We start from the raw sequence: 21,694 nt of genomic DNA, 5'->3' as shown, positions 1-21,694 counted from the left end.
TAAAAAGTCATAAAGACCTAAAAATGGAGAAAAAGACATTTGGGTCAGCTTGACCCGATAGCTGATGACGTCCGCTGTCCCCATTCCTTAATAGGATTTCTATTAAATAAAACTTCGCTCAACTGCACACGATTACGGTCTGGGTTTTACAAGTGTATTCCTGGTCACTAATCCATCTAATTACTTAATCCATCGATTACCGATATCCGATACAAACAAAACACATTTTATTCAATTAAGACTCAACAGACAAGACTTTATTGAAGACTGTTGCATGGACCTACGTTATCACGAAGGTCATTGACCTCATGTGGATACTTTGTGTGGACTGAGCGTCGGGTTGAGTTTTTCTATGGAACCAGAGTGTTAGTCTTTTGCCTTTCACTTTTTCACTGATCTAGACCATACCATAGTCCTTTTTACATCATTAATGTCTTGATGACTTTTCCATCAGTTACATCTATGAGACTTGAACAGAACGTCAGAAATGGTCTTCAGTAGTCACCAGGGTCATTGACCTTAATTTACCTTAATTGCGTACTCTCAAGCTTGGGCTTCGAATTTGAGGGTCTCTATATGATAACAGAATGTTACGTTTGTCCCTTTCCATTCTCATCTCACTGGGGGCACTATTGGGATAGTCATAAAGTGCTTTGCAAATTTCAGCTGTCTTGTTGCAAAACAAAAAAAGGTTTATCGTAGATCATTGTCGGCGGTTGGTTCTATCACAGCTTGTGTGAAAATCCTTTGGCATTAAAATAGTACAATTATGAATGTGACCGCGCCCTAGGATAAGACCACGTGACAGTCCCAGGGGACAAACATGTTCAGTAGATTTCCATTTTATGTTTGTTCAAAAACAGCTGAAAAAATTAACATCCTCCCAGACCTGCTAGCCTTGCAGAAATCTGGTCTGAATCATGCAGGAGCATACCAACACCACTCATGTTTCACTCACCAAAAATACTTCTTATAAAAGAAAGGAGGCGCACAGAAAATTTGGCATATCATTCTGACTCGCTCATCCCAACAACACGGAAGAGAATTTTCTCTTGTCGCGCTCGCTCTTCTGATATAAGACATCATGGTTTTGCGAAGGGAAGGTAAGTTATATTGATTTTTTTCCATAACTGTGAATTTGACAATTAATAATGTTTGGCTTTTATTACCCGCATGATGGTACCAAAACGTTGAAATTATTATGTCTTTTATTTGCAAAATCATGCCCGTAAAGTGAAGTAATGAATTTACAGCACATACATGAACTGTCTGATCAACTATAAGGTACTACATTTACTATTGTGGGGATTGTCTTTTTCTCAAAAGGCGGTGTTTTGAGGGCAGACTTGAACCTAAAAGCCATACTTTAACACCCAAAAAATCTCAACATTCTCCGCAGAATTATATAATTATGTTTCTTTTCAAAAACAGAAAAAAGTTCAGCGCAGAAATATCACTGTTCACTTCACGGAAATCGATTTTGAAATAGATGTTAGAATTGTACAAGAAAATATTTGCTTTCTTTTAATTAATGGATTCCGATAGATATCGGCGCACTGTGGGCGTGCATGCACATCACAGTGCACAGTGTCTTTGATACCTTTCCCTTTGACGTTTTCTACTGCCCAACTCGGCCTAAAACCTCCACAGCACTCAAGAGAGTTTTCTGTATGAAAATTCCAAAGTGTGCCACGTTTGGCAATACTTTGGCAATACAATGTCTTTCCAAAGGACATCCTGTTAAAATGTAACAATTCCAAGCTAAACGTTAACGTAACGTTTTGTGGATTATTTTCCTCCTGGTATTATAACAATCAGCCGGCATTGAATTAAATTATTTCAAATGTAAACCAAATAGCCCGTCGTGGGGCTTAAACTCCGCAGTGCCATAAAGGTTTTGTTTTGCGACTTGAATAATATCTGGTGGCTTCTTGAACAAATTGCGGCTATGAATCAAAAGGCAGGAATGTAACGTATGAATTTGCTCCAGTCTTCCTAACAGGCTATTAGTAATGTGTGACGGTTGGTAGCGTGCACGTATACGGAAAGTTTTTTTTTAGGAATAAAGTTGGTGGGTTTTTGAAGAAATCAACCGCCGACGAGGATCTAAGATTTATTATTTAGTTCCGTGAGACATTATCGTGGGTTAAAGCTTTTTCGGTGATGGTTTAGTGCGCTGGCGTCTATAATAATAATACTGGTTTATTTCTTTCATACTATGCTGTACAGAGTAGCAGGGTCCCCGCAGGGCCCTGAATTGATCTGCCGCATTACAAATTGTTAAAAACGGTTGGCACAAACATTAAAAGCAATTATTAAAGACAGTTAAAAACAGCAATTATTAAAAGTATTTACAATAGGTGGCGATCATAGTCAAGCGGTTAAAAACAGCAAAATTTTTAAAAGTATTTACAATAGCATATACCGTGTCATGACAGATTGTTGTATTTGTTCAGTAGTCTTACAAGGTAAGGTATGCTACTGTTTCTAAATCTTTCAGTTCTAGTTCTGATTGTGTCTAGATCGTTACAATGTCTTGTGTGCCTGTTACTTGTCTGCCCACGGGAGGGGGGGAGCAAGTTTCTAAAGAAGGGACTGTTCAACAGTCTGAAGTTGAAGTCACTAAGAAGACTTTTCCGTACCAAGACAGCTGGGTATTATATGGCACCCAATTTTAGAGTGCTCAGATACTTCAAATGGTCCTCAGCGGGGGTCCAATATGTGCTCCATATTTCAACTCAAACGACAACTGACAAGCGATGATATTATAGTGTCAAGTGCATAAAGGCTCGAATAATCTAGACTGTCTAAGACACAATAAGGCAGCTAAGTGGAATTTTGAATGAAGATTTCAAACACACGAGAATTGATCCTCTACGTGTGCGACATCAGACGGAGCAATGACTCAATATGATGATTGGCAGGTGAAGCGACTGTCCAAACAAACACCCCGCCTCTCTTCCTCCCTACTGTTGACGTACGTCACCAGCCGCTAACTGCCATGCATTATTAATAGCCTGTTGATAACCCCAACGTGGTGTCACACACACGCGCAAATTCATACGTTATATTCCTATCTTTTAATTTACAGACGCAATGCTCTCACAGCCTGCTTGAAAAATTCTACAACATCAAAATCGTACGACGACCAACGAAAAATGTCTAGTTATGTACATGTACCGGTAATACCATACTGTGTGCCTTGTACAATTGCTGTGCGAATCAAGTTTATTATCTGACTGCAACCTCCAAATTCTACCCAAACTTTCACACATATACAAATGAAAAAAACTACTCTCCTCTTAACATCCGAAAACCCACAAATTATAGAAAAAGTGTGATCCTTTCTCTTCCTCTGTCTTCAAAAAAGACGTCAAACCCAGTAGTTTTACTAGTAGTTTCTTAGTAGTTATCAGTAGTTCTATGTCTAATTGTCTGGTTTTTTTTTATTTTTTATTTTATATACCATATGTTTCTTCTGTTCCTGCAATTAGCCCTCGGGCACGAATAAAATAAAATAATATTAATATTTAAGTTAGGGTTGTACAATAACGTTGGGTTGTTACTCTGCCGCCCCCCCCCCCCCTCTCCAGGTAACGCCATCGCCATGATGGTTGCCAAGCGACAGATCCACACCCTGAAGAGGGTCTGGACCTCCGTCAAGGAGCAGGAGAAGAAGCTGAAGGACATCCAGGCCCGGGTAGAGGTCACACGGATGATGATCCACGGGGTGAGAAACAGCATCTGTTATCCCTGGGTTTCATTTCGCTCCTTTAGGCCACAGCAATTAATTTTTATGGATGACATCACCGCGCGCCTGATTTTGGAGAAAAAAAAACAAGACATTTCGTTGCCTTCTGACAGTGGTCAACATGCCAAAATGGGCAAAGATGTCTGTTGCCATGTCGAAAGGTGGATGGCAGATAACTATAAAGAGAGGAGACAAGAAAAAGCTCTGATTTAATGTCTTGTTTCTTACTTTGATGCAGTGATATGTGATGCTGGCTGTGTATATGTACTGTTCCTACTGAATCAAAACCATTTGTACATAATTTAGTCAAAATTTCAAAATGTAAGAACCTTGTTTTTTTTTCGCCCGCTCGCATTAGATTTGGAGTCTGCGGAGAATGTCATCCATTGAATTTACTTGCTGTGGCCTTACCAACTAACCCCTCCCCCATGGCCAATCCTTTCATACCTTTTAACACTGATGAATTTTATTGCATACCCAAGCCGAAAGGGCTGAACGCTCAGATGTAAAACATTGATATCTGATAGTCTGGAATGCAATGTACTATATGTCATGAACATCAGTGAAACTCTCACGAAAGACAAGATGATGATGATGTGCTATATGCATACTCATATGAATTGAAACACTATACACTGGTGCTGGTGTGAATCTATCCGACTCTATGTAATATGGGATGCGAATGTGCTTTTATAATGTTGAATATTTACCCCCTTTATATTTTGATTAACGAGCTTTACTAACGATTCCTTACTATTAATCCAATCCCTCCCTCCCTTTCCCCTTAAACCACACTAGGGTAGATCCGTGAACAGGGACGAAGACAAAGCTGAGAAGTAGATACAGCGAGAAACATACCAGCGTAAGGCAGTGGGCAGGGCAGTGTGTGTGTGAAATGTTTTGTCGTGTGTTTGTTGTGCTGTATTCAGAACCGTGTTTTATCCAGAACCATGTTCAGGCACTATTCTGGATAGTCCACGCGTATCCAGAACCGTGTTTTATCCAGAACCATGTTCAGGCACTATTCTGGATAGTCCACGCGTATCCAGAACCGTGTTTTATCCAGAACCATGTTCAGGCACTATTCTGGATAGTCCACGTGTATCCAAAACCGTGTTTTATCCAGAACCATGTTCAGGCACTATTCTGGATAGTCCACGCGTATCTAGAACCGTGTTTTATCCAGAACCATGTTCAGGCACTATTCTGGATAGTCCACGCGTATCCAGAACCGTGTTTTATCCAGAACCATGTTCAGGCACTATTCTGGATAGTCCAAGCGTATCCAGAACCGTGTTTTATCCAGAAACATGTCCAGGCACTGTTCTGAGTAGTCCACGCGTATCCAGAACCGTGACTGGGGAAATTGTACCCTCCCGGATACGCGGAGACTATCCAGAACTAGTCCTCACCAAACTCTTTTGCAGGTTGACTACACCAGTAGAACTCGGCCTAAAAAGAACGTAGCTGGCCAGGGGAATTGGTCGGCCATAGAGGGTCCAATTTGCCTGCAACTCCCCTGACCAGCTACGTTCTTTTTAGGCCGACTTCTACTATTTAATCAGCCTGCAAAAGAGTCTGGTGGTCTATCCAGAACCGTGCCGAGTAGTGCCGTATATGTCCAGTCGATGTTGTGTGTTTTGCAGTTTATGTTTTTGTAGTGTTGGAAATATTGGCTGTCTCCAGGAACTGTCCAAAAATTTCACCTTGTCCGTCAAAAAAATCACAATTTCAAGATAATGAAGAAAAAAATTAAAATGGCAGATTTAACAACGAAAAATTTATATGATGCAAATTCAGTTAGGACAAAAAGGATGAAATATATATATATAATCATTTAACGTTTAAAAGAAACGGGACAGGACGGGCAAAAAATTATAGCTGAAGACAGCCTTGGTTTGCAGTGGTCTCAATGTTTTGCTGTGCTCAGTGCAATGGCCTGTGCCGTCATACAACTTTTGAATGACGCCCACGTCGAGCATTTATTACCTTCGCAAAGCAGGTTACGTTTTCGTAGGCGTTCGTTCTAGACATGCTAGGTGACGAAATTTGGATGGCAGGTAGCTCTTGTGACTTGTGCTGGGGAACAAGTGACGTGAGTTTGGGCCCCCTAGCGGCTTGCTCTGGAACTGCAGGGGCATTAGTTGAAAAATGTTTAAAGGCGGATAACTCAAGAACCGATTGATGGATCGTCGTGATTTTTTGCATGTAGGTAGCTGAAGTGATGCTTAACATAATGATATTAAAATTATGCAAATATGAATGTAATTTTTCTTTATTTGTTTATGAACACGATACCTCGACTACTGGAGAAGTATTATTGACACAAAGCGCTAGGACAGGTCAATTTCATGGTCATTAAGAATAACGTCAACACATTTGTTATTAACCTTCCAGCCACAGTGAGAAACGAAAGTGCAGCGGGGATCATGACACGTCACCACTTCTGACGACACGTCACAGCAGATCTCATGACGTCATCCCGGACGTGGCCCCATCCTGACACGTCACAGCTATCCCGGCGTGACTGTTGATATGTACTCTCAGGAATCTGTTCTATGAATAGTTAGACTGATCGACGACGTTACGTTTGTTCGGTGATATTTTATTTGTTTTACATTCTGTTGTGTCTGCAAAAATCGACAACGAAATGCGACATACTAGTGTATAGCAAGCGACAAGGTACAATCTCAGGAATCCGTGGATGGTTTAAAATGACGATTTTACGTATCAAGTTTGTTTCAAGATGTTGTTAACAATTAGCACTCCGACAGAGACGGACATCAACACATGTCCAAATGTCCAGGACTTTTAGGCGCCCAAAATTCTTAGGATGTCATTATGTGCAACTATGAGTGTGTATGTGGCTCAGAACATACATCCAGTTTGTACAAACTTAGATTATTTGAATTACGTCAAAATGAGAGTGGTCTAAATGACACGCCCTCAGGAATATATTCTGTAAACATATGTTGATGAAATGCTACAGAGGTGACAAGCTACAGTTGTAGTTTAGAGTGAGGACGATGCATACATGTACGAATATAACGTTAGTAACTTGTAACTGTGTGTTTGTGCGTGCTTGTATATGTACGTTTGAGTGTGTGTACATCAATGTTATTTCTGTGAGTGGTGTCAGTTCATACGTCAGATAATGCAGGACCGAAATAAAAGAACATATGTAGAAATGTAGAGATCGCGCATGCGGTGATGCAAAACGGACCCAAAACGTGCAGTACAACATTAGATCACCAGGCGTCGCTTCTGTGTTGCATCACTATGAAAACGCTCTTGAGGCCAGGGGAGGGGTGAAGGCTACTGCAAGAACCGCGGAAGGTTTGTTCCTTATGTTCATTTTGTAAAAGGTATCCAATTCTGTGGATAATAAAAGTGTTGGATCTCTTTCCCCCTATTCCTTGTTTACCTGTGACTTGAATGCACGCTGCTACGTACGTATCAAGACAATGTGGCTCGAACATAACAAAACCAGTTAGACCCGTTGTTTAGCTTCCATCAGTCTTCCTGGTTTGTTGGAGAAACTTGCAGCTAAGCTAACCCATACATTACAAACTGTCAGCGAAACTTTGTCGTAAGAGAGGAACTGCCTACGTGGTGAGGGTCACGTAAGTTATGGTTGTCTGTCTCCCCATGGGTGCGCCTAGTCTCCACCTGACAGTAACAGTACGCTGGCCGTTTAGGAAGTCAATATTTGCCAGGGGAGATTTCTAGCCTCTACCAGGATATTCCTAAGGTAGCTGGACAAAATAGGTCAAGTAGACTGACTGCCATGCCAGCTCTGTTAGAAGGCTAGAGGGTCCAATTCGCTGCCGTCCTTCAGGCCGACTAACTCCTCTGGTATGCCAATTAGTATATTTGACCTACATGTATATCTATTTTTCCAGCAACCTAAGGAGCGGTATAGGCTAACCATAGAGTAGTTCATTTCTTTCCGCAGTTAGGGAAAATGTTACCCGAGGACTCACTCTCCTGGCCAATTGTTTTTGACTGGCCCTAATTTTACCGAATTTTGCGATCCATAACCCCTTAAAAAGGCCAGGTGGAGGCTAGGTACTAAACAAGATCCAAGATATGCTGGGTAGAAATGGAAATGCCTCCATATCTAAATTGCTTATAATTAGAATATATTTAGCTACATGTGTGCCAAATTTGGTGCTTTTAGACAAAAGTGCACACAATTTTTTAGCTATGCCGCTGGACTAAATGAGGGCCTGCAAAGGGGGGGGGGTCCCGACAACGCTCTACGCTGAATTCGGAAACCCCTCGATTACGCTTTACGATAAATTCAAAGTGGCTACAACGCATTACGTACAATTCAAACGCCGAATACGCTATGTAGTTTAAATATACGAGTATTAGAGCGGTCCGTCTACGCTCTACGTAGAATTAAACGGCCGATTACGCTCTGCGGGCCCCCCTAAATCGCCGCCCAATTCTAACATAGTAGAGGATCACAGTAGCAAAGTCTAAAACGTTTCAGCAAAGGTCGGATACTGAGAACCACAGCGGCCTTGCCCCCTCCCACGTGACCAAACGCTAATCAGTCGTATGTTGTGACGAAGGGTAGTTTGAACAAATATTACATAGTCAATCATTTACCCAACAATAGCCAGTCAACAGATAACCTACTAGTACTGATGTCTACTTACGATCACATCGCCCATTTTATGAGCGCCGCAGACTGTTGTCATTTGACGAAACGACTTTTGAAGAAACTCTGGCGACAGACAACTCATGATCTTACGATTGTAGGTAAGTTGTCCACGCGTATCCAGAACCATGACAAGGGCATATCTGTGCTCCTGGATACGCGGAGACCGTCCAGAACCGTGCCGAGATGTGATGTGTATGTCCAGTCGGCTCTGTCCGTGTGTTGTAGTGTTTGTGTTCCTGCCGTGCTTGCAATAGACATTGGTGCAGGGTTGTCTTCAGTAGTACTAGGGTAGTTTGAACAAATATTGAACGATTGATCATTAACCCAACAATACCAGCCAAGAGATAACCTACTCTGGTCCCGGTCGCATCACTTACGAGCTGTCCATTTTCTGAACGCAGTAGACTGTTGTGAAAACGAAGCTCTGGCGACAGACAACTGATCTTACGATTGTAGGTGAGTATAAGTGCCGTGCAGTTGACGTGTGCCGCTCTATCGGTATGTTTATTTTGGTAGTTAAAGATAACATAACACGAGGGCCCGGCCGCATACGTGGTACGATGTAGGTTAGCTTGAAAATTAAACAATTGAACCCGTTTCTTCGCAAACCTACGATGTTCCTTTACGATATTCATGGAAAAAAAGTCCCAGGTGCATTGTACAATATTTGTGGGCGGGGTTTTTAACGTGCGCTGCTCTTATGGTATGTTTATGTTAGTAGTTAAAACTAACATTACGGTAAACACAGGGACGGTCACATGCGTGGTACGATTCTCGTACGATCGCAAACTCTCCAAGCAGAGGTTGTGGGGGAATGATCGTTAGCTTTTTATACATGGCCGTTTTTTTTGTCGCTACCCCCACCCGTCGGTGGCCGGCGACCTTCCCTGGCTAATGGATACTGCCTGGCCAATTTCATACTGTCTTTTTGCCACCGAAAGGGATCTGCTTGGAGATTAGTTTAGCTTTAGGAACAATATTCTGGAGATTTGAGTGGTGAAAATGGCGCGCCATTCGTTCGTACACCCCACAAGAAGGCGAGCTCAGGTTGGCTAATTGTGGGATCTTTCATCATCCACTGCTGTCTCTGAGAAACATGAGTCACGATGTAGAGCCAGCTTTCAGAGTAGCCACGTGTTGTACGAAATTGTATTGTGCTTACGTAGATCAGTCAATGGTTGGTTGTCCATCGTCTCCGATGATGACTTCTGTGCACAGCCCGTCAGGTGGGGTGGATCCTCTGGTGACTTCTCAGCCCAAAGGCTGAGGCACACAGCTTCCCGCACCTGCTGCACTGGTATTCTGTAGTACTAGTAGTTGCTGTCCTATGTCAATAGTTAGTGCTTATAAACCTGCATTTCCCCTCTGGTCTCTCAGACACTGACGAAAGCTAGTGGATACTAGCTGAAACGTCTGACCGTTTTCAAAATCATATCCAGTTGCTCGAGTAACTGCTTTTTGGCGTATCGTATTACCTGGATGTCTAACCTTCATCGACGTCGCCACGTGTTGTATAAAATTGTATTGTGCTTCGTTGTTTGCTCGTTCTTTTCCTGTTACTTGCAATTAGTCCAGGGACAAGAATTTGCACTACACTTTAAACCAGGTTGATGGTACTTTCCAGGGTTTACTTTAAGAAGGAGCGACTGTTGCCACAAACAGTCACTAATGAACTTCGGGTCAAGCGAGTGACCCGACTCTAACCTTTACCAGGCTTGGGGAGGCGGCTGGAAAGAGTAGAAATCGGCCAAATAGAGAGAGATAATATGCCGGGGGAGTTGGTCCGCTAGCTATAGAGAGTACATTTTGGGTCCGGCAAAATGTGCTATCTAGCGGATCAACTCCTCTGGTATTTAAACTTTCTATTTGGCCACTTTCTACTCTTTCCAGCCGCCTCCCGAAGCCTGGTAGAGGCTAACCCGGCACTGCTAAAAGGCACTCTCTTAAGGCGCGAGGGAAGCACAATTAAGGTGTTGTGAAACCGTACGGAACAATGGACTGTTTATGTAGGAGCGTCCATGCGGGCTGTTGGGGAGAGAAACATTTAAAAGGAATCCCACTTGCTTGAGAATGGAGAAACAGTGTAGCCACTCTGGGGTAAAGTAAACCGAGGGTCTGCATGGGGGGATGCCGACAACGCTTTGCGTTAAACTGACGCGTATTTAAAGACACTAGTTATTCTGATACGAAGAATTTGTCGATTTAACGATGATAACAAGTAACGTGGAATCAGAGCGACCAGTTCAATGATAATAATAATAATTATAATATCTTTGCTACAAGACTATGCCCATAGGCTAATTCCAAACAAAAGAAAACAAAGCAAAACACCGGTATACAACGTGTGTATACTTGACAGAGAAGAAAATGAATGAATTATATAAATAAATTAACAGAGAAAAAACGGCACCAATCCCGAATCTATTTCTAATTAAACTATATAAATACCCTTGGCGAATAATATGCCGATAACGCGAGCAGGCCGACTACGATTAACGTTGAACTTGTAAAACTAGTACTGTATCTTGAACCGTCCCTATCTAGTTCTATGGTTGGATGGGTTAGGGTTTGGGTCAGGCAAAGTTCTGGATAGTCTCCGCGTATCCAAGAATGTAGATTTACCCTAATCTCCAAGTACATCCCTCTCGGTGGCAAAAAGACAGTATCGAATTGGCCAGGCAGTATCCATTAGCCAGAGAAGGTCCGCGGCCACCGACGGGATTAGTGACAAAAAACGGCCATGTATAAAAAGCTAACGATCATTCCCCCACAACCTCTGCTTGGAGAGTAGATTTACCCCAGGCACGGTTCTGGCTACGCATACACTATCCAGAACCGTGCCTTGGCTCTATTGATATAAGCACGGTTCTAAATACAACAAACAGCTACATGTACACCTCGCGGAAAACGACATGCAGACCCTCCAGACCCCCTTTAGACCTTGGACCTGACGTCACAACGCGTGATAGAACCCATGTGGTACTTTGAAGTGCTGAGAGCCGGGAGGGTTAAAACAACAAAAACACGGCATTGAGAGAGCGAGGCCGCTACATGCACGGTGAATGGGGGATACCGAGTAGTATTTTCTCCGTAAACACTAAAACAGGTGCAGACAATAGCGCTGTCCGTCGGGTGCTTGACGTAAGTCTGGTTGTCTGTCGGTCGTATCGCAGTTCACTAGTACTGTTCATATATGTACATGTTGAAGACAGATTGGTAATTATTTCCTTAGTAAAATGAGTGTAAATACTAGTACTGAGCTACGTCGATGAAGGTTAGACATCCAGGTAATACTATACGCCAAAAAGCAGTTACTCAAGCAACTGGATATGATTTTGGATTCCAAAATCATGATTTTGGATTCCAAAATCATATCCAGTTGCTTGAGTAACTGCTTTTTGATGTACTAGTACTGAGAGTCTGCCTTCTCTGGCAAGAACAGTGGAAGCTCTTCAGTAAGCTAATTTTGTTCTGTGTATGTGTGCTGTAGCCTCTACTAGGCTTCAAAAGCGACTGGAAAGAATAGAATTTGACATAACATGCCAAAGGAGTTGGTCTGCTAGCTATAGTACAGTTTTCTGGTGCGGCATACTTTGCTCTCTTGCGGACCAACTCCCCAGGCATGTTATATCTCTATTTGGCCAAATTCTACTCTTTCCAGCCGCCTCCCGAAGCCTGGTAGGGGCTATATGTGTTTGACCATTTCTTGTCTTTCAGTCTAATCGTCAGTTATTAGTCCGGGAACACTTTAGAGAAGAAGAAGAAGACCGAAGATGATTTCGGGACTTCTTGCCGGGTGTCTGGTGTTGGTGCTGGTCGCCATCTTGGTGCAGGCCGTCAGCAGGAAACGGTAGGTCGTTTGTTTGCAAATCGTTACGGCTTGAGCGGAAGAAACAATATTGATTTAAAACTATTGATACAGCGCTAGCCTCGTTATTAAGCCCCGTGGAAGTACCTACGATGTTTTTACTGCAATGTTCGTCTTAGGTTTGAGAAGAAATGGGTGCAATACGTTTCATCGGCTCAAAACTACGACACACGGAAAGACCGATATCGTTGAATCTAGGGCAGACAGTACAATTACCTTTGCCCATAGAAGCCTATGGTAAACTACACTAAAACAAGTCCCAATGAAAGTACTTTCTATAATTTCAATGTCAAAAATTCTTCTGCACCAGAGAGCCACATGGGTAGGTCTGCTTCCCAAATTTTCATTCGCCAGCGCGCACTACTTTAGGGGTCTTCAGAGGATGTCATCCATAAAATTAATTCAGTAGTGTGGCCTTATCATTCTTGAGTGCGAATAACTTTTTTTCCACAGATCCCAAGACGAGCCTCCACTTGAATCTGGCCCGGTGCCGTACTTAGCTCGGCGTGGCGCTCTATACTAGAAATTCCACAAATGACGTAAAATATTGTAGTCTTAGTGTAACGTATACTAGAGTTATAGTTTATATGATTTTGTTATTGTTGTGCAATGAGCGTGAACGTGACAGGGGAACAACACTAAAACTCAACAAAAAAACAACATGTCTCATTTCTGCAATATATTTGACACAACAAAACTAAGGTGGAAAATATACTAATAGTAGCTGTAGCAACATCATTTACACTTGTTGTACAATAAAGTTTGTATAATTAAAAATCAAAACATCAGACGGATTTTTGGCGACGTCTCAGGGAGGAGCCTAATGGTACAGTATTGTGTGCAGTCTGCAAGAATTCTAGGATTGGTACAGGCATTTTTCCACAAGAATGGAATATCCACAGGCATGTCTCTGACCCACATCTATGCCCACATTCCTGGAAACCCTTGGGAAGGCCTCCCTGCCCCGGATGCCCTACTTTCTGTGACCCCAGGGCTTGTTCACTATACACTCAGTGCACTTTATCTGTCTAGACTTAACAGGTAGCAAGTCTTCCTCAAAATCATGCAGTGCCATGCAAACAATAACCCTAACAGCAACCACCGTCGCCATGGCAATGTATGTTTTCATTGCCTGTCTTTTTACCGTTGCCTACAGATCCCCAGACGAGCCGCCGCTTGAGGCCGGGCCGGTGCCGTATCTGGGCGTGGCGCTGCAGTTCGCCGCCGACAGCCTCAAGTTCATCCGCTCGCGTCAGGAGAAGTACGGGGACGTCTTCACGGTCAAACTCGCGGGCAAGTTCACCACCTTCGTGCTGGACCCGCACTCCTACAGCGACGTCATGCGGCAGCACAAGTAAGTGCAGCTCCTGACTGTACATCACAACATTAGTCTTGGAATCTCCTGTCGCTTGCGACAGATGAGTAGGCGTATATACAGGTCCTCATTTGCCGATGTGGGTCCTCATATGGGAATGAAGACCAATTTTTGAACAACATTAGTATTCAACCAATAACAGCATGGTAATAATCGGTTCATCCAATGATATGCAGCTTTCACCGTGGGGAATGGCGCCGTAGCAGACTCTCTGTGATTTTGGATTACATTATGTAGCAAGTTGCAGGACAGAGTTGAAGGGGCTGGCCACCATATATATGCCATATATGAATGTGTTTGAGTAAGAGTAGTAAGAATCAGCACAGCAGTAGTTTGTTAGCAGTCTGAAGTTCATCCGGTCGCGTCAGGAGAAGTACGGGGACGTCTTCACGGTCAAACTCGCGGGCAAGTTCACCACGTTCGTGCTAGACCCGCACTCCTACAGCGACGTCATGCGGCAGCACAAGTAAGTGCAGTTCGCCCGACAAACTTTAACAGGGTTACGCCAAAAAACAGTTACTCAAGCAACTGGAATCCAGTTGCTTGAGTAACTGTTTTTTGGCGTATCGTATTACCTGGATGTCTAACCTTCATCGACGTTTAACAGGGTTAATTATTCAAACCTACAGTTTTTGCTGTTTCGTCTTCCTCTTCCTCCAAAGGTTAGTGACCTGAACCAAACGTCTGTGACCATGGTAACTGGTGCTGTAGCAGAAACCCTGTGGTGTTTGGATTATGTAGCAAGTTACATTATGTAGCAAGTTGCAGGACAGAGTTGTAGGGGCTGGTCCCATCATATACATGTGTATGAATGTAAGTAAGAATTAGCATAGCAGTAGCTTCCCTGTACTATTGTTGTGTCGATGAAGATTTCTTTGTGTTTATTTTTTCGGGATTCTTGGTTTTGCCACCACACACCGATGAATGCCTACTTCCGTGTATTTTTGTTATGTCAATAAATTAAACTTTCTCTGTGTGTGTTTTCTTTCAGGATTCTTGACTTTAAAACGGTTGGGATGGACATGGTGGAGTGCAGTTTCGGCACCACACATTTTGAGAGGACGGGCCGAGCGCACGTGCTGCACACATGTACACATGTACTTCCCTGTACTATTGTTGTATCAATGAAGATTCCTCTGTGTTTTTCTTGCAGAATTCTTGACTTTAAAACGGTTGGGATGGACATAGTAGAGCGCGGTTTCGGCACCACACATTTCGAGCGGACCGGAAGAGCGCATATATTGCACACGGCTGATGCCTACTTCCCGGTACATCTACAGGGCAGCGCCCTGGACCCGCTCACGAACTGCATGATGGGACACCTGCAGACGGCCATGTTGGCTGACATGGGTAAGACCTTGAACCTTCGCCTTTGAACCTTCACCTTCATATGTGCCATTTCCTTTCTGTTGTTTTTTTTCTACTTCAGGATAAAACAGGTAGTGAGCAGTGGATCTGTGTCTCTATTTGTCCTGACAAGGTAGGTTGACAGCACATCGGTGGAAAGGGAGATTGACAGGCAGACAGATGTTGAAAGGTCAAAGCGTCCTTCCTCACCATCTTCTGACATATAAAAAAATTATCAGATTTTGTACTCCCTGGCGGCTTTCCTTGGTACTGCAGCAAAACTTCAACAGGTTTTGAATGTGCTAGGGTCATGATTTTCTTCTTGTTTTCTAGGCCGGGAAACTGGATGGAAACAGGACGGTCTGTGGTCGTTCGTCCGCCGGATCATCTTACTCATCTTCTGACCTATTAAAATTATTAAATTTTGGGCCCCCTGGTGGCTTTCCTTGGTACTGCAGCAGAAATTTGCGTTCTAGGCTCATGATTTTTTCATGACTTTTATTTTGTCGCCACGTAGGCCCGGAAACCGGCTGGAAGAAAGACGGTCTGTGGTCTTTCGTCCGGCGGATCATCTCGGAAGCCTCCTTCCTCACCATCTTCTGACCCATCAAGGAAAGTTTTAGATTTTGGACCCCCTGGCGGCTTTCTTTGGCACTGCAGCATAACTTCTGAGCAAGATTTCTGTTTTCTTGTCACACAGGTCCTGAAACAGCCTGGAAGAAAGACGGCCTGTGGTCTTTCGTCCGCCGGATCATCTCCGAGGCGTCCTTCCTCACCATCTTCGGGCGCCACAAGACGCAGCCGGTGGAGCAGGAGCGCGCGCGGTTCATGGTCGCCATGGAGACGTTCTGGGAGTACGACAGGAAGTTCCCTCAGGTCGTGGCGGGAATACCGTGGTGCATGCTGGGAAAGGCCAAGGGGCAGCTGGACTTCCTTCTGGTGAGTTAAAAACTCCGCGATTGATACTTGATACTTTATTAGGATATCCATTAGTCGCACAAATTTTTGTGCGACTAATCTTCCTGGATTCCAAGAACACAAGACGAAACAATACAGAGTCACAGACTTCACAATCATATAAAATGACATTGAGAATCTACGCCACTAGACTTCTACACAATTTTTATCCTACACATGCTTAACGCTTTACAATCATCAATCGATTGTCAAACTTGCAGTCGTTACATTTTACATACACCGGCACAGGCACAGAAAAGTGGAATTCTGGCAATTATGAAACAGAAGTATAAACAGCAGACACTTTTTTTCACTTCCGGGTACGGAATACCGTGGTGTATGCTGGGAAAAGCTAAGGGTCAGCTGGACTTCCTTCTGGTGAGTTAAAAACTCCGCGATTGTCAAACTTGCAGTCGTTACATTTTACATACAGTACGCCTCGGTCACAACCCGCCGTGCGTGATTTTTGTCCGTTTTATTGGGAGGCCACGTCTGCTACGTTTTTCTGAAAACGTGGGGAAGGAGTGGCCTAGAGATGCGCTTGCTTGTTTGTTTATTTGTTTGTTTGTTTGTTTATTTTAAAACCGTTGATTCTCACGGGTTTACATTCTAGACGTTCATGCACAAGGACTATTTGCGGAGAGGATGTAGGACTCGGGAGCTATAATAGGTTTGGTAACCAGGCTACAAGGACCACCTGTCCCAGAGAGACGTTTGTTTCCTTATGTGTTTTTGTTTGTTTCCAAACTGATAATCCCTGTGTGTTTGCCTCTGCAGACGTTCATGCACAAGGACCAGCTGTCCCAGCGACACGTGCTGCAGCTGATAGAACAGCGTGACGAGGTGTTCTGTGGAGGCGGGCTGAGCGGCAGGGAGCTGGCAGGCGCGCACTTCTCAACTATGTGGGCCTCTCTGGTAAATATACCTCTATTTTTTATTATTTTTTGCCTTCGGGAAGTATTGTTTTGGGTAATTCAATGGAAAGACGGGCGTATGTATGGCATCAGCACAAAGTAGGTTGATAAATTTGCGTCAGGCCACAAGGAAGGAGAATCAGTTATATTCCTTCATATAAGTAAGTCCCGGTGTCTGGTTTTGCTTTTATGTACTAGTCAGACCTCAATTCAGCCGTATCATGGCTGCTATCGTATTTCAATACAGTAGAAATCGTGTTGTTGTTGAAAATAGATAAAGCAGTCGACATTCACTCATTTCTGTTTTGTTCTACAGAGTAACACCCTGCCCACGGCGTTCTGGACTCTCTTCCACCTTCTGCAGGATCCCGTCGCCATGGCAGCGGTCAGGAAGGAGGTGGAGACGGTACGAAATTGTTTCCTCTGACTTTTAGATATTTCCTAGTCTCTAACTCATCTGACAGGTATTAGTGAGATGCATAACCTGACTACATCACGCTTCTAGCAACCCTTCCACTGGTCAGGCCCCTAGCCTGACTACATCACGCTTCTAGCAGCCCTTCCACTGGTCAGGTCCCTAGCCTGACTACATCACGCTTCTAGCAGCCCTTCCACTGGTCAGGTCCCTAGCCTGGCTACATCACGCTTCTAGCAGCCCTTCCACTGGTCAGGCCCCTAGCCTGGCTACATCACGCTTCTAGCAGCCCTTCCACTGGTCAGGCCCCTAGCCTGACTACATCACGCTTCTAGCAGCCCTTCCACTGGTCAGGCCCCTAGCCTGACTACATCACGCTTCTAGCAGCCCTTCCACTGGTCAGGCCCCTAGCCTGACTACATCACGCTTCTAGCAGCCCTTCCACTGGTCAGGCCCCTAGCCTGGCTACATCACGCTTCTAGCAGCCCTTCCACTGGTCAAGCCCCTAGCCTGGCTACATCACGCTTCTAGCAGCCCTTCCACTATTCAGGTCCCTGGAAGTTAAGATTGATAGGATGGCGGGCTTGCCTGTACGGCCGGGAAGATTGCAACAAAGCACTAGTATCGCAGCACCCTCTCCTTGGTGCTGAATGACTATCATCCTGGATACTATACTACTATCGTATCCAGAACGGTGCCTATCTAGTTGAATGGGTTAGAGTGAGGATCAGGCACGGTTCTGGATAGTCTTCCCGTATCCAAGAACATAGATTTGCCCCAGCCACGGTTCTTCATACAATACTAGTCACTGAGATGACCACATTAAGTTACACAGCACTGCTTTAGCACGTAAAGTTTGTTGCTGACGATCCTGATTGGCTGAATTATATATTATATTTTGTTGATACTTTCAGCTGTTGAAGGAGACGGGGCAGACCGTGTCTGGATTCCGGGATGGAGGGGAGAAAATCGACTTCACCAGGCAACAGCTAGCCGACATGGCTTGTCTCGGTAAGGGTCCGGTCACATTCGTCGCAAGACCTTCGTACGATCGTCATACAATCTTTGATCGATCGTCGTACAATCGTCGTACGATGGACATACAACCTTCATACGATCGTCGTACGATGGACATACAACCTTCATACGATCGTCGTACGATGGACATACAACCTTCATACGATCGTCGTACAATGGACATACTACCTTCATACTATCGTTGTACGATCGTCATACGATCTTTGCACGACCGTCGTACGATCATCTTACAACCGTCGTACGATCAGCACACGATTGCCGCACGATCGTAACCTAACTGTATTCTTTGGACAGTTGTGCATATATCGGTCGTACAAAATTGTCGATGATTAGTGCGTTCTTTAACGTGCTGGAGGTGTGGCTCTCCTCAAACACGGAGCTTCTGGCTTTACGTCCTGTTGTCTGAGAGGACGTCCCTAACCGAAGCAAGGTAGTCATTTTCACCTGAGTTGAGTGAGGCAATAGATGCAAAGTGCCTTCCATACGGGCACAGCATTGGGACCTGCTGGGGATTCGAACGCAGAACTTTCATATTCTAAGTCGACAACCTTGCAAACACAAGACCACCTTGCGAACTAAAAAATCATTTAATAAGAAAGAGAATATCAAGTAAACATGTCTAACACTGACAGCATGGCAAACATGTACGTGTACGTCGTTAAACAACAACATAATCATGTTTACCGAAGGAAAATATATTGTTTTGCTCAGTTTCCTCTTCTCCAAACACAAAAGGTCAATGACCTGAACCAGACGTATATCACCATGGTAACTGGTGTTGGATTACATCGTGTTACAATTTTATAGCAGGAGAGATTTAACTCCTGTCACCATATATATGAATGTGTTTGAGTAAGAATTAACAGAGCAGACCATATGCGAAGGTAAACATTATGCATTTGCTTTGCAAATGTCACCTCTCTAATTTTAAAAGCATAATTTTCCATCTTTCGTTCTTTAGGAAGTGTAGTGAACGAAGCCCTGCGCGTGAGCAGTGTGTCCATCGTCCTCCGCCAGGCGCTGGAGGAAACCACCATAGCCCTCAACTCCGGCAGTACCTTCAAGATCCGCAAGGGGGACAGGGTGGCGCTGTTCCCACAGATCGTTCACATGGACCCGGAAGTGTACGAAGATCCGGAGGTGTGTTGACATTTTTTTAATATACCCACGGATACAGAAATATTGTTTTTGGTTGGCTGAATATAGTGTGTTTGTCTGTTTGTCTGGACGGAGTAGGTTGACAGCACGTGGGTGTGGGGGGAGAGATTGACAGGCAGAATGATAAGATAAGTTTATTGCAAGTTCTTGCCCGTGGGCTAATTGCAAGTACATGTAAGTGGACATACAAAGAACAGACAATGTGTAACTATACAGCATGTAACTACTCTAGCCTAAATATTGGAATCTAATGTTTAACTCTAGTTCTAACTTATTGGGTTCGGCTTCTTTTTTCGAAACATGATGTAAAAGATGTAAAAGGTCTCAGAATCTGACCAGAAGACATGGGGAATTCAGGAAGTCGACGATTGCATACTTCCCGGAAGTCTAAAAGTCATCTTTTTATGAACAAGCTTTAAGGTGGAGATTAGGCATCAGGAATAGATAATAAACATTTTGTTAGCCAGTGTCCTCACTATGAGACCGAAAGAAACAGATTATTTCAGACAGTTACAACAATCTCTCCATCATTTCGTCATTTAGAAGACCACCAAAAGACTACGTTTCTACTAAGATCACAAAACCCACTAATTATGCAGAATGTGGGACTATTCATTATCCACTGCCTTAAAGTACCTAATAAAATAAAAATGTTAGGTAGGATCAAATATTAGATAGTATCAATTTCCATATTCATTTCTGAGATTTGAACTTACCGATGTGTAAATGTCAATGTGTGGCAGATATTACAACACTGTCTACCCTGTGTCATCCTCAGACTTTCAAGTACGACCGCTATCTTGAGAACGGGAAGGAAAAGACCACCTTCTACAAGAACGGCAAGAAGCTCCGTCACTACCTCGTACCTTTCGGCATAGGAACTTCCCGATGCCCAGGTCTGTGTCTGTAACGTTGTAGCCGGTAGAACCAAGGAGCTTTTAAAATTTCTTTCAAAGCTTCTTGGTATAACCGATTTATAAGCCATGCCTTCAAGTACCAGAGTTATCAACCAAGGATTGAGGTGTTTCAAGAATTCATTCTTTCCTAGAACTACTGCAGAGTGGAACTCACTGTCACCAAGTACAGTAGGGGCATTGTCAATAGATAGCTTTCAACAAAGTCTAGAGCTAGAAGTTCAAGGGTTAGGTGTAACAAGTCGATCGGTGTAATATAGCCAGCTGCCGCCGCGCCGCGTGCCTGCGAAGCTGGTGTGTTACGCCGAAAGGCGGTTATACCGGCTATACAGATACAGATTTAACTTTTGCACATCTAATTGCAAGTGTTTTTTCAAGCTATCTGGTGATGATGCCCCCGCCCCCCCCCACCCACACACACACTTATTGTACTCGGGGCAACGAGTTTCAGTCTACAAAAGTTCCAGAAAAACAAATTTCAAAGTTGTGATGTTGTAAACCGCAATCCTGCATTGATATTTCAGTTAAGCTACGTAAAGGCGTGGCTCTTTCTTGTTCTTATCTGGACAGGAATAAAGTTCTTAGTAGTTCCTCCATCCACCAGTGTATTAGTCATTTTGTAGATCATGCACAGTCTTGACATTAATCGTCTATCTTCTGGGCATCAGCCTTACCGCTGCTAGATACACGCAGTCTCTACTTTAAGGCGTCAGTAGACTTGTTATAACAGTCTACTTGTAGTCGACATGTTGCTAGTGTAAGCTGCGTGACTGTCTGCCCGTAGATGTACCTCAGACTATTTTTATGGGTTCACCACACCACGAAGTGGTGTGGTGAAACCATATTGCTTTTTCTGATGTTTCTTCTTCTTCTCCTCCTCCTTCTCCTCCTGCCATTTTTTAAATGGATTCAGCTTCTTCATTTTAGGGCCCAAGGTCCTGAAATTTGGTATGGAGGTACAGTGGGCAAATACCCCTAGGCGTTTTTTAAATTATTGTGATACAGGCTTTTAGAATGGTTTTATTTGAGTTTTTTGGCTGTGTTATAGCAAATGTATTACTGTGTAAGTGTGCCTTGTTTACCACGTTTGGGCATGAGTCATCACAATGGAATGCAGGGCATCAACCAATAGGCATGCAGCTTTCCTCTATACTTCTTGCTGATTGGCTGTTGGGATTTAACTTGATTAACACCTGCACAGAAGCATTTCTGACAGTATGTCTGTATTCAAGTGTTTTGGTAGGTATTTCAAGCTTTCCTGCTCCAGCATTGGAATGCCGGGCAT

The 21,694-nt window shown here is 43.7% G+C and overlaps 1 protein-coding gene and 1 long non-coding RNA gene across 3 annotated transcripts in view; both read left to right on the top strand.

Annotated features, from left to right (window-relative positions):
- Positions 1 to 1,005: 1,005 nt before the first annotated feature.
- Positions 1,006 to 7,163, top strand: LOC109465386. Its single transcript, XR_002139950.1, has 4 exons — positions 1,006 to 1,103; positions 3,594 to 3,730; positions 4,550 to 4,613; positions 6,149 to 7,163. It is a non-coding gene; the product is annotated as an uncharacterized LOC109465386 (long non-coding RNA).
- Positions 7,164 to 11,808: 4,645 nt separating this feature from the next.
- LOC109465361 (cholesterol 7-alpha-monooxygenase-like) overlaps positions 11,809 to 21,694 on the top strand; it is a 10,963-nt gene continuing 1,077 nt past the window's right edge. The window contains exons 1-10 of one of the 2 annotated variants that reach the window (XM_019762572.1): positions 11,809 to 12,273; positions 13,448 to 13,529; positions 14,017 to 14,132; positions 14,820 to 15,016; positions 15,714 to 15,952; positions 16,748 to 16,885; positions 17,201 to 17,290; positions 18,214 to 18,310; positions 19,299 to 19,477; positions 20,274 to 20,391. In XM_019762572.1, the coding sequence (XP_019618131.1) occupies positions 12,197 to 12,273; positions 13,448 to 13,529; positions 14,017 to 14,132; positions 14,820 to 15,016; positions 15,714 to 15,952; positions 16,748 to 16,885; positions 17,201 to 17,290; positions 18,214 to 18,310; positions 19,299 to 19,477; positions 20,274 to 20,391 (1,333 nt within the window). In that variant the 5' untranslated portion in view covers positions 11,809 to 12,196. Of the gene's footprint in view, positions 12,274 to 13,447; positions 13,646 to 14,016; positions 14,133 to 14,819; positions 15,017 to 15,713; positions 15,953 to 16,747; positions 16,886 to 17,200; positions 17,291 to 18,213; positions 18,311 to 19,298; positions 19,478 to 20,273; positions 20,392 to 21,694 lie in introns of both variants that reach the window. The other variant, XM_019762573.1, reaches the window with a different exon arrangement.

Source organism: Branchiostoma belcheri, unplaced genomic scaffold (assembly GCF_001625305.1).
Source record: "Branchiostoma belcheri isolate BF01 breed outbred unplaced genomic scaffold, Haploidv18h27 scaffold15, whole genome shotgun sequence".
NCBI classification, from domain to species: Eukaryota; Metazoa; Chordata; class Leptocardii; order Amphioxiformes; family Branchiostomatidae; genus Branchiostoma; species Branchiostoma belcheri.
This window is presented reverse-complemented; position numbering and strand designations above follow the sequence as displayed.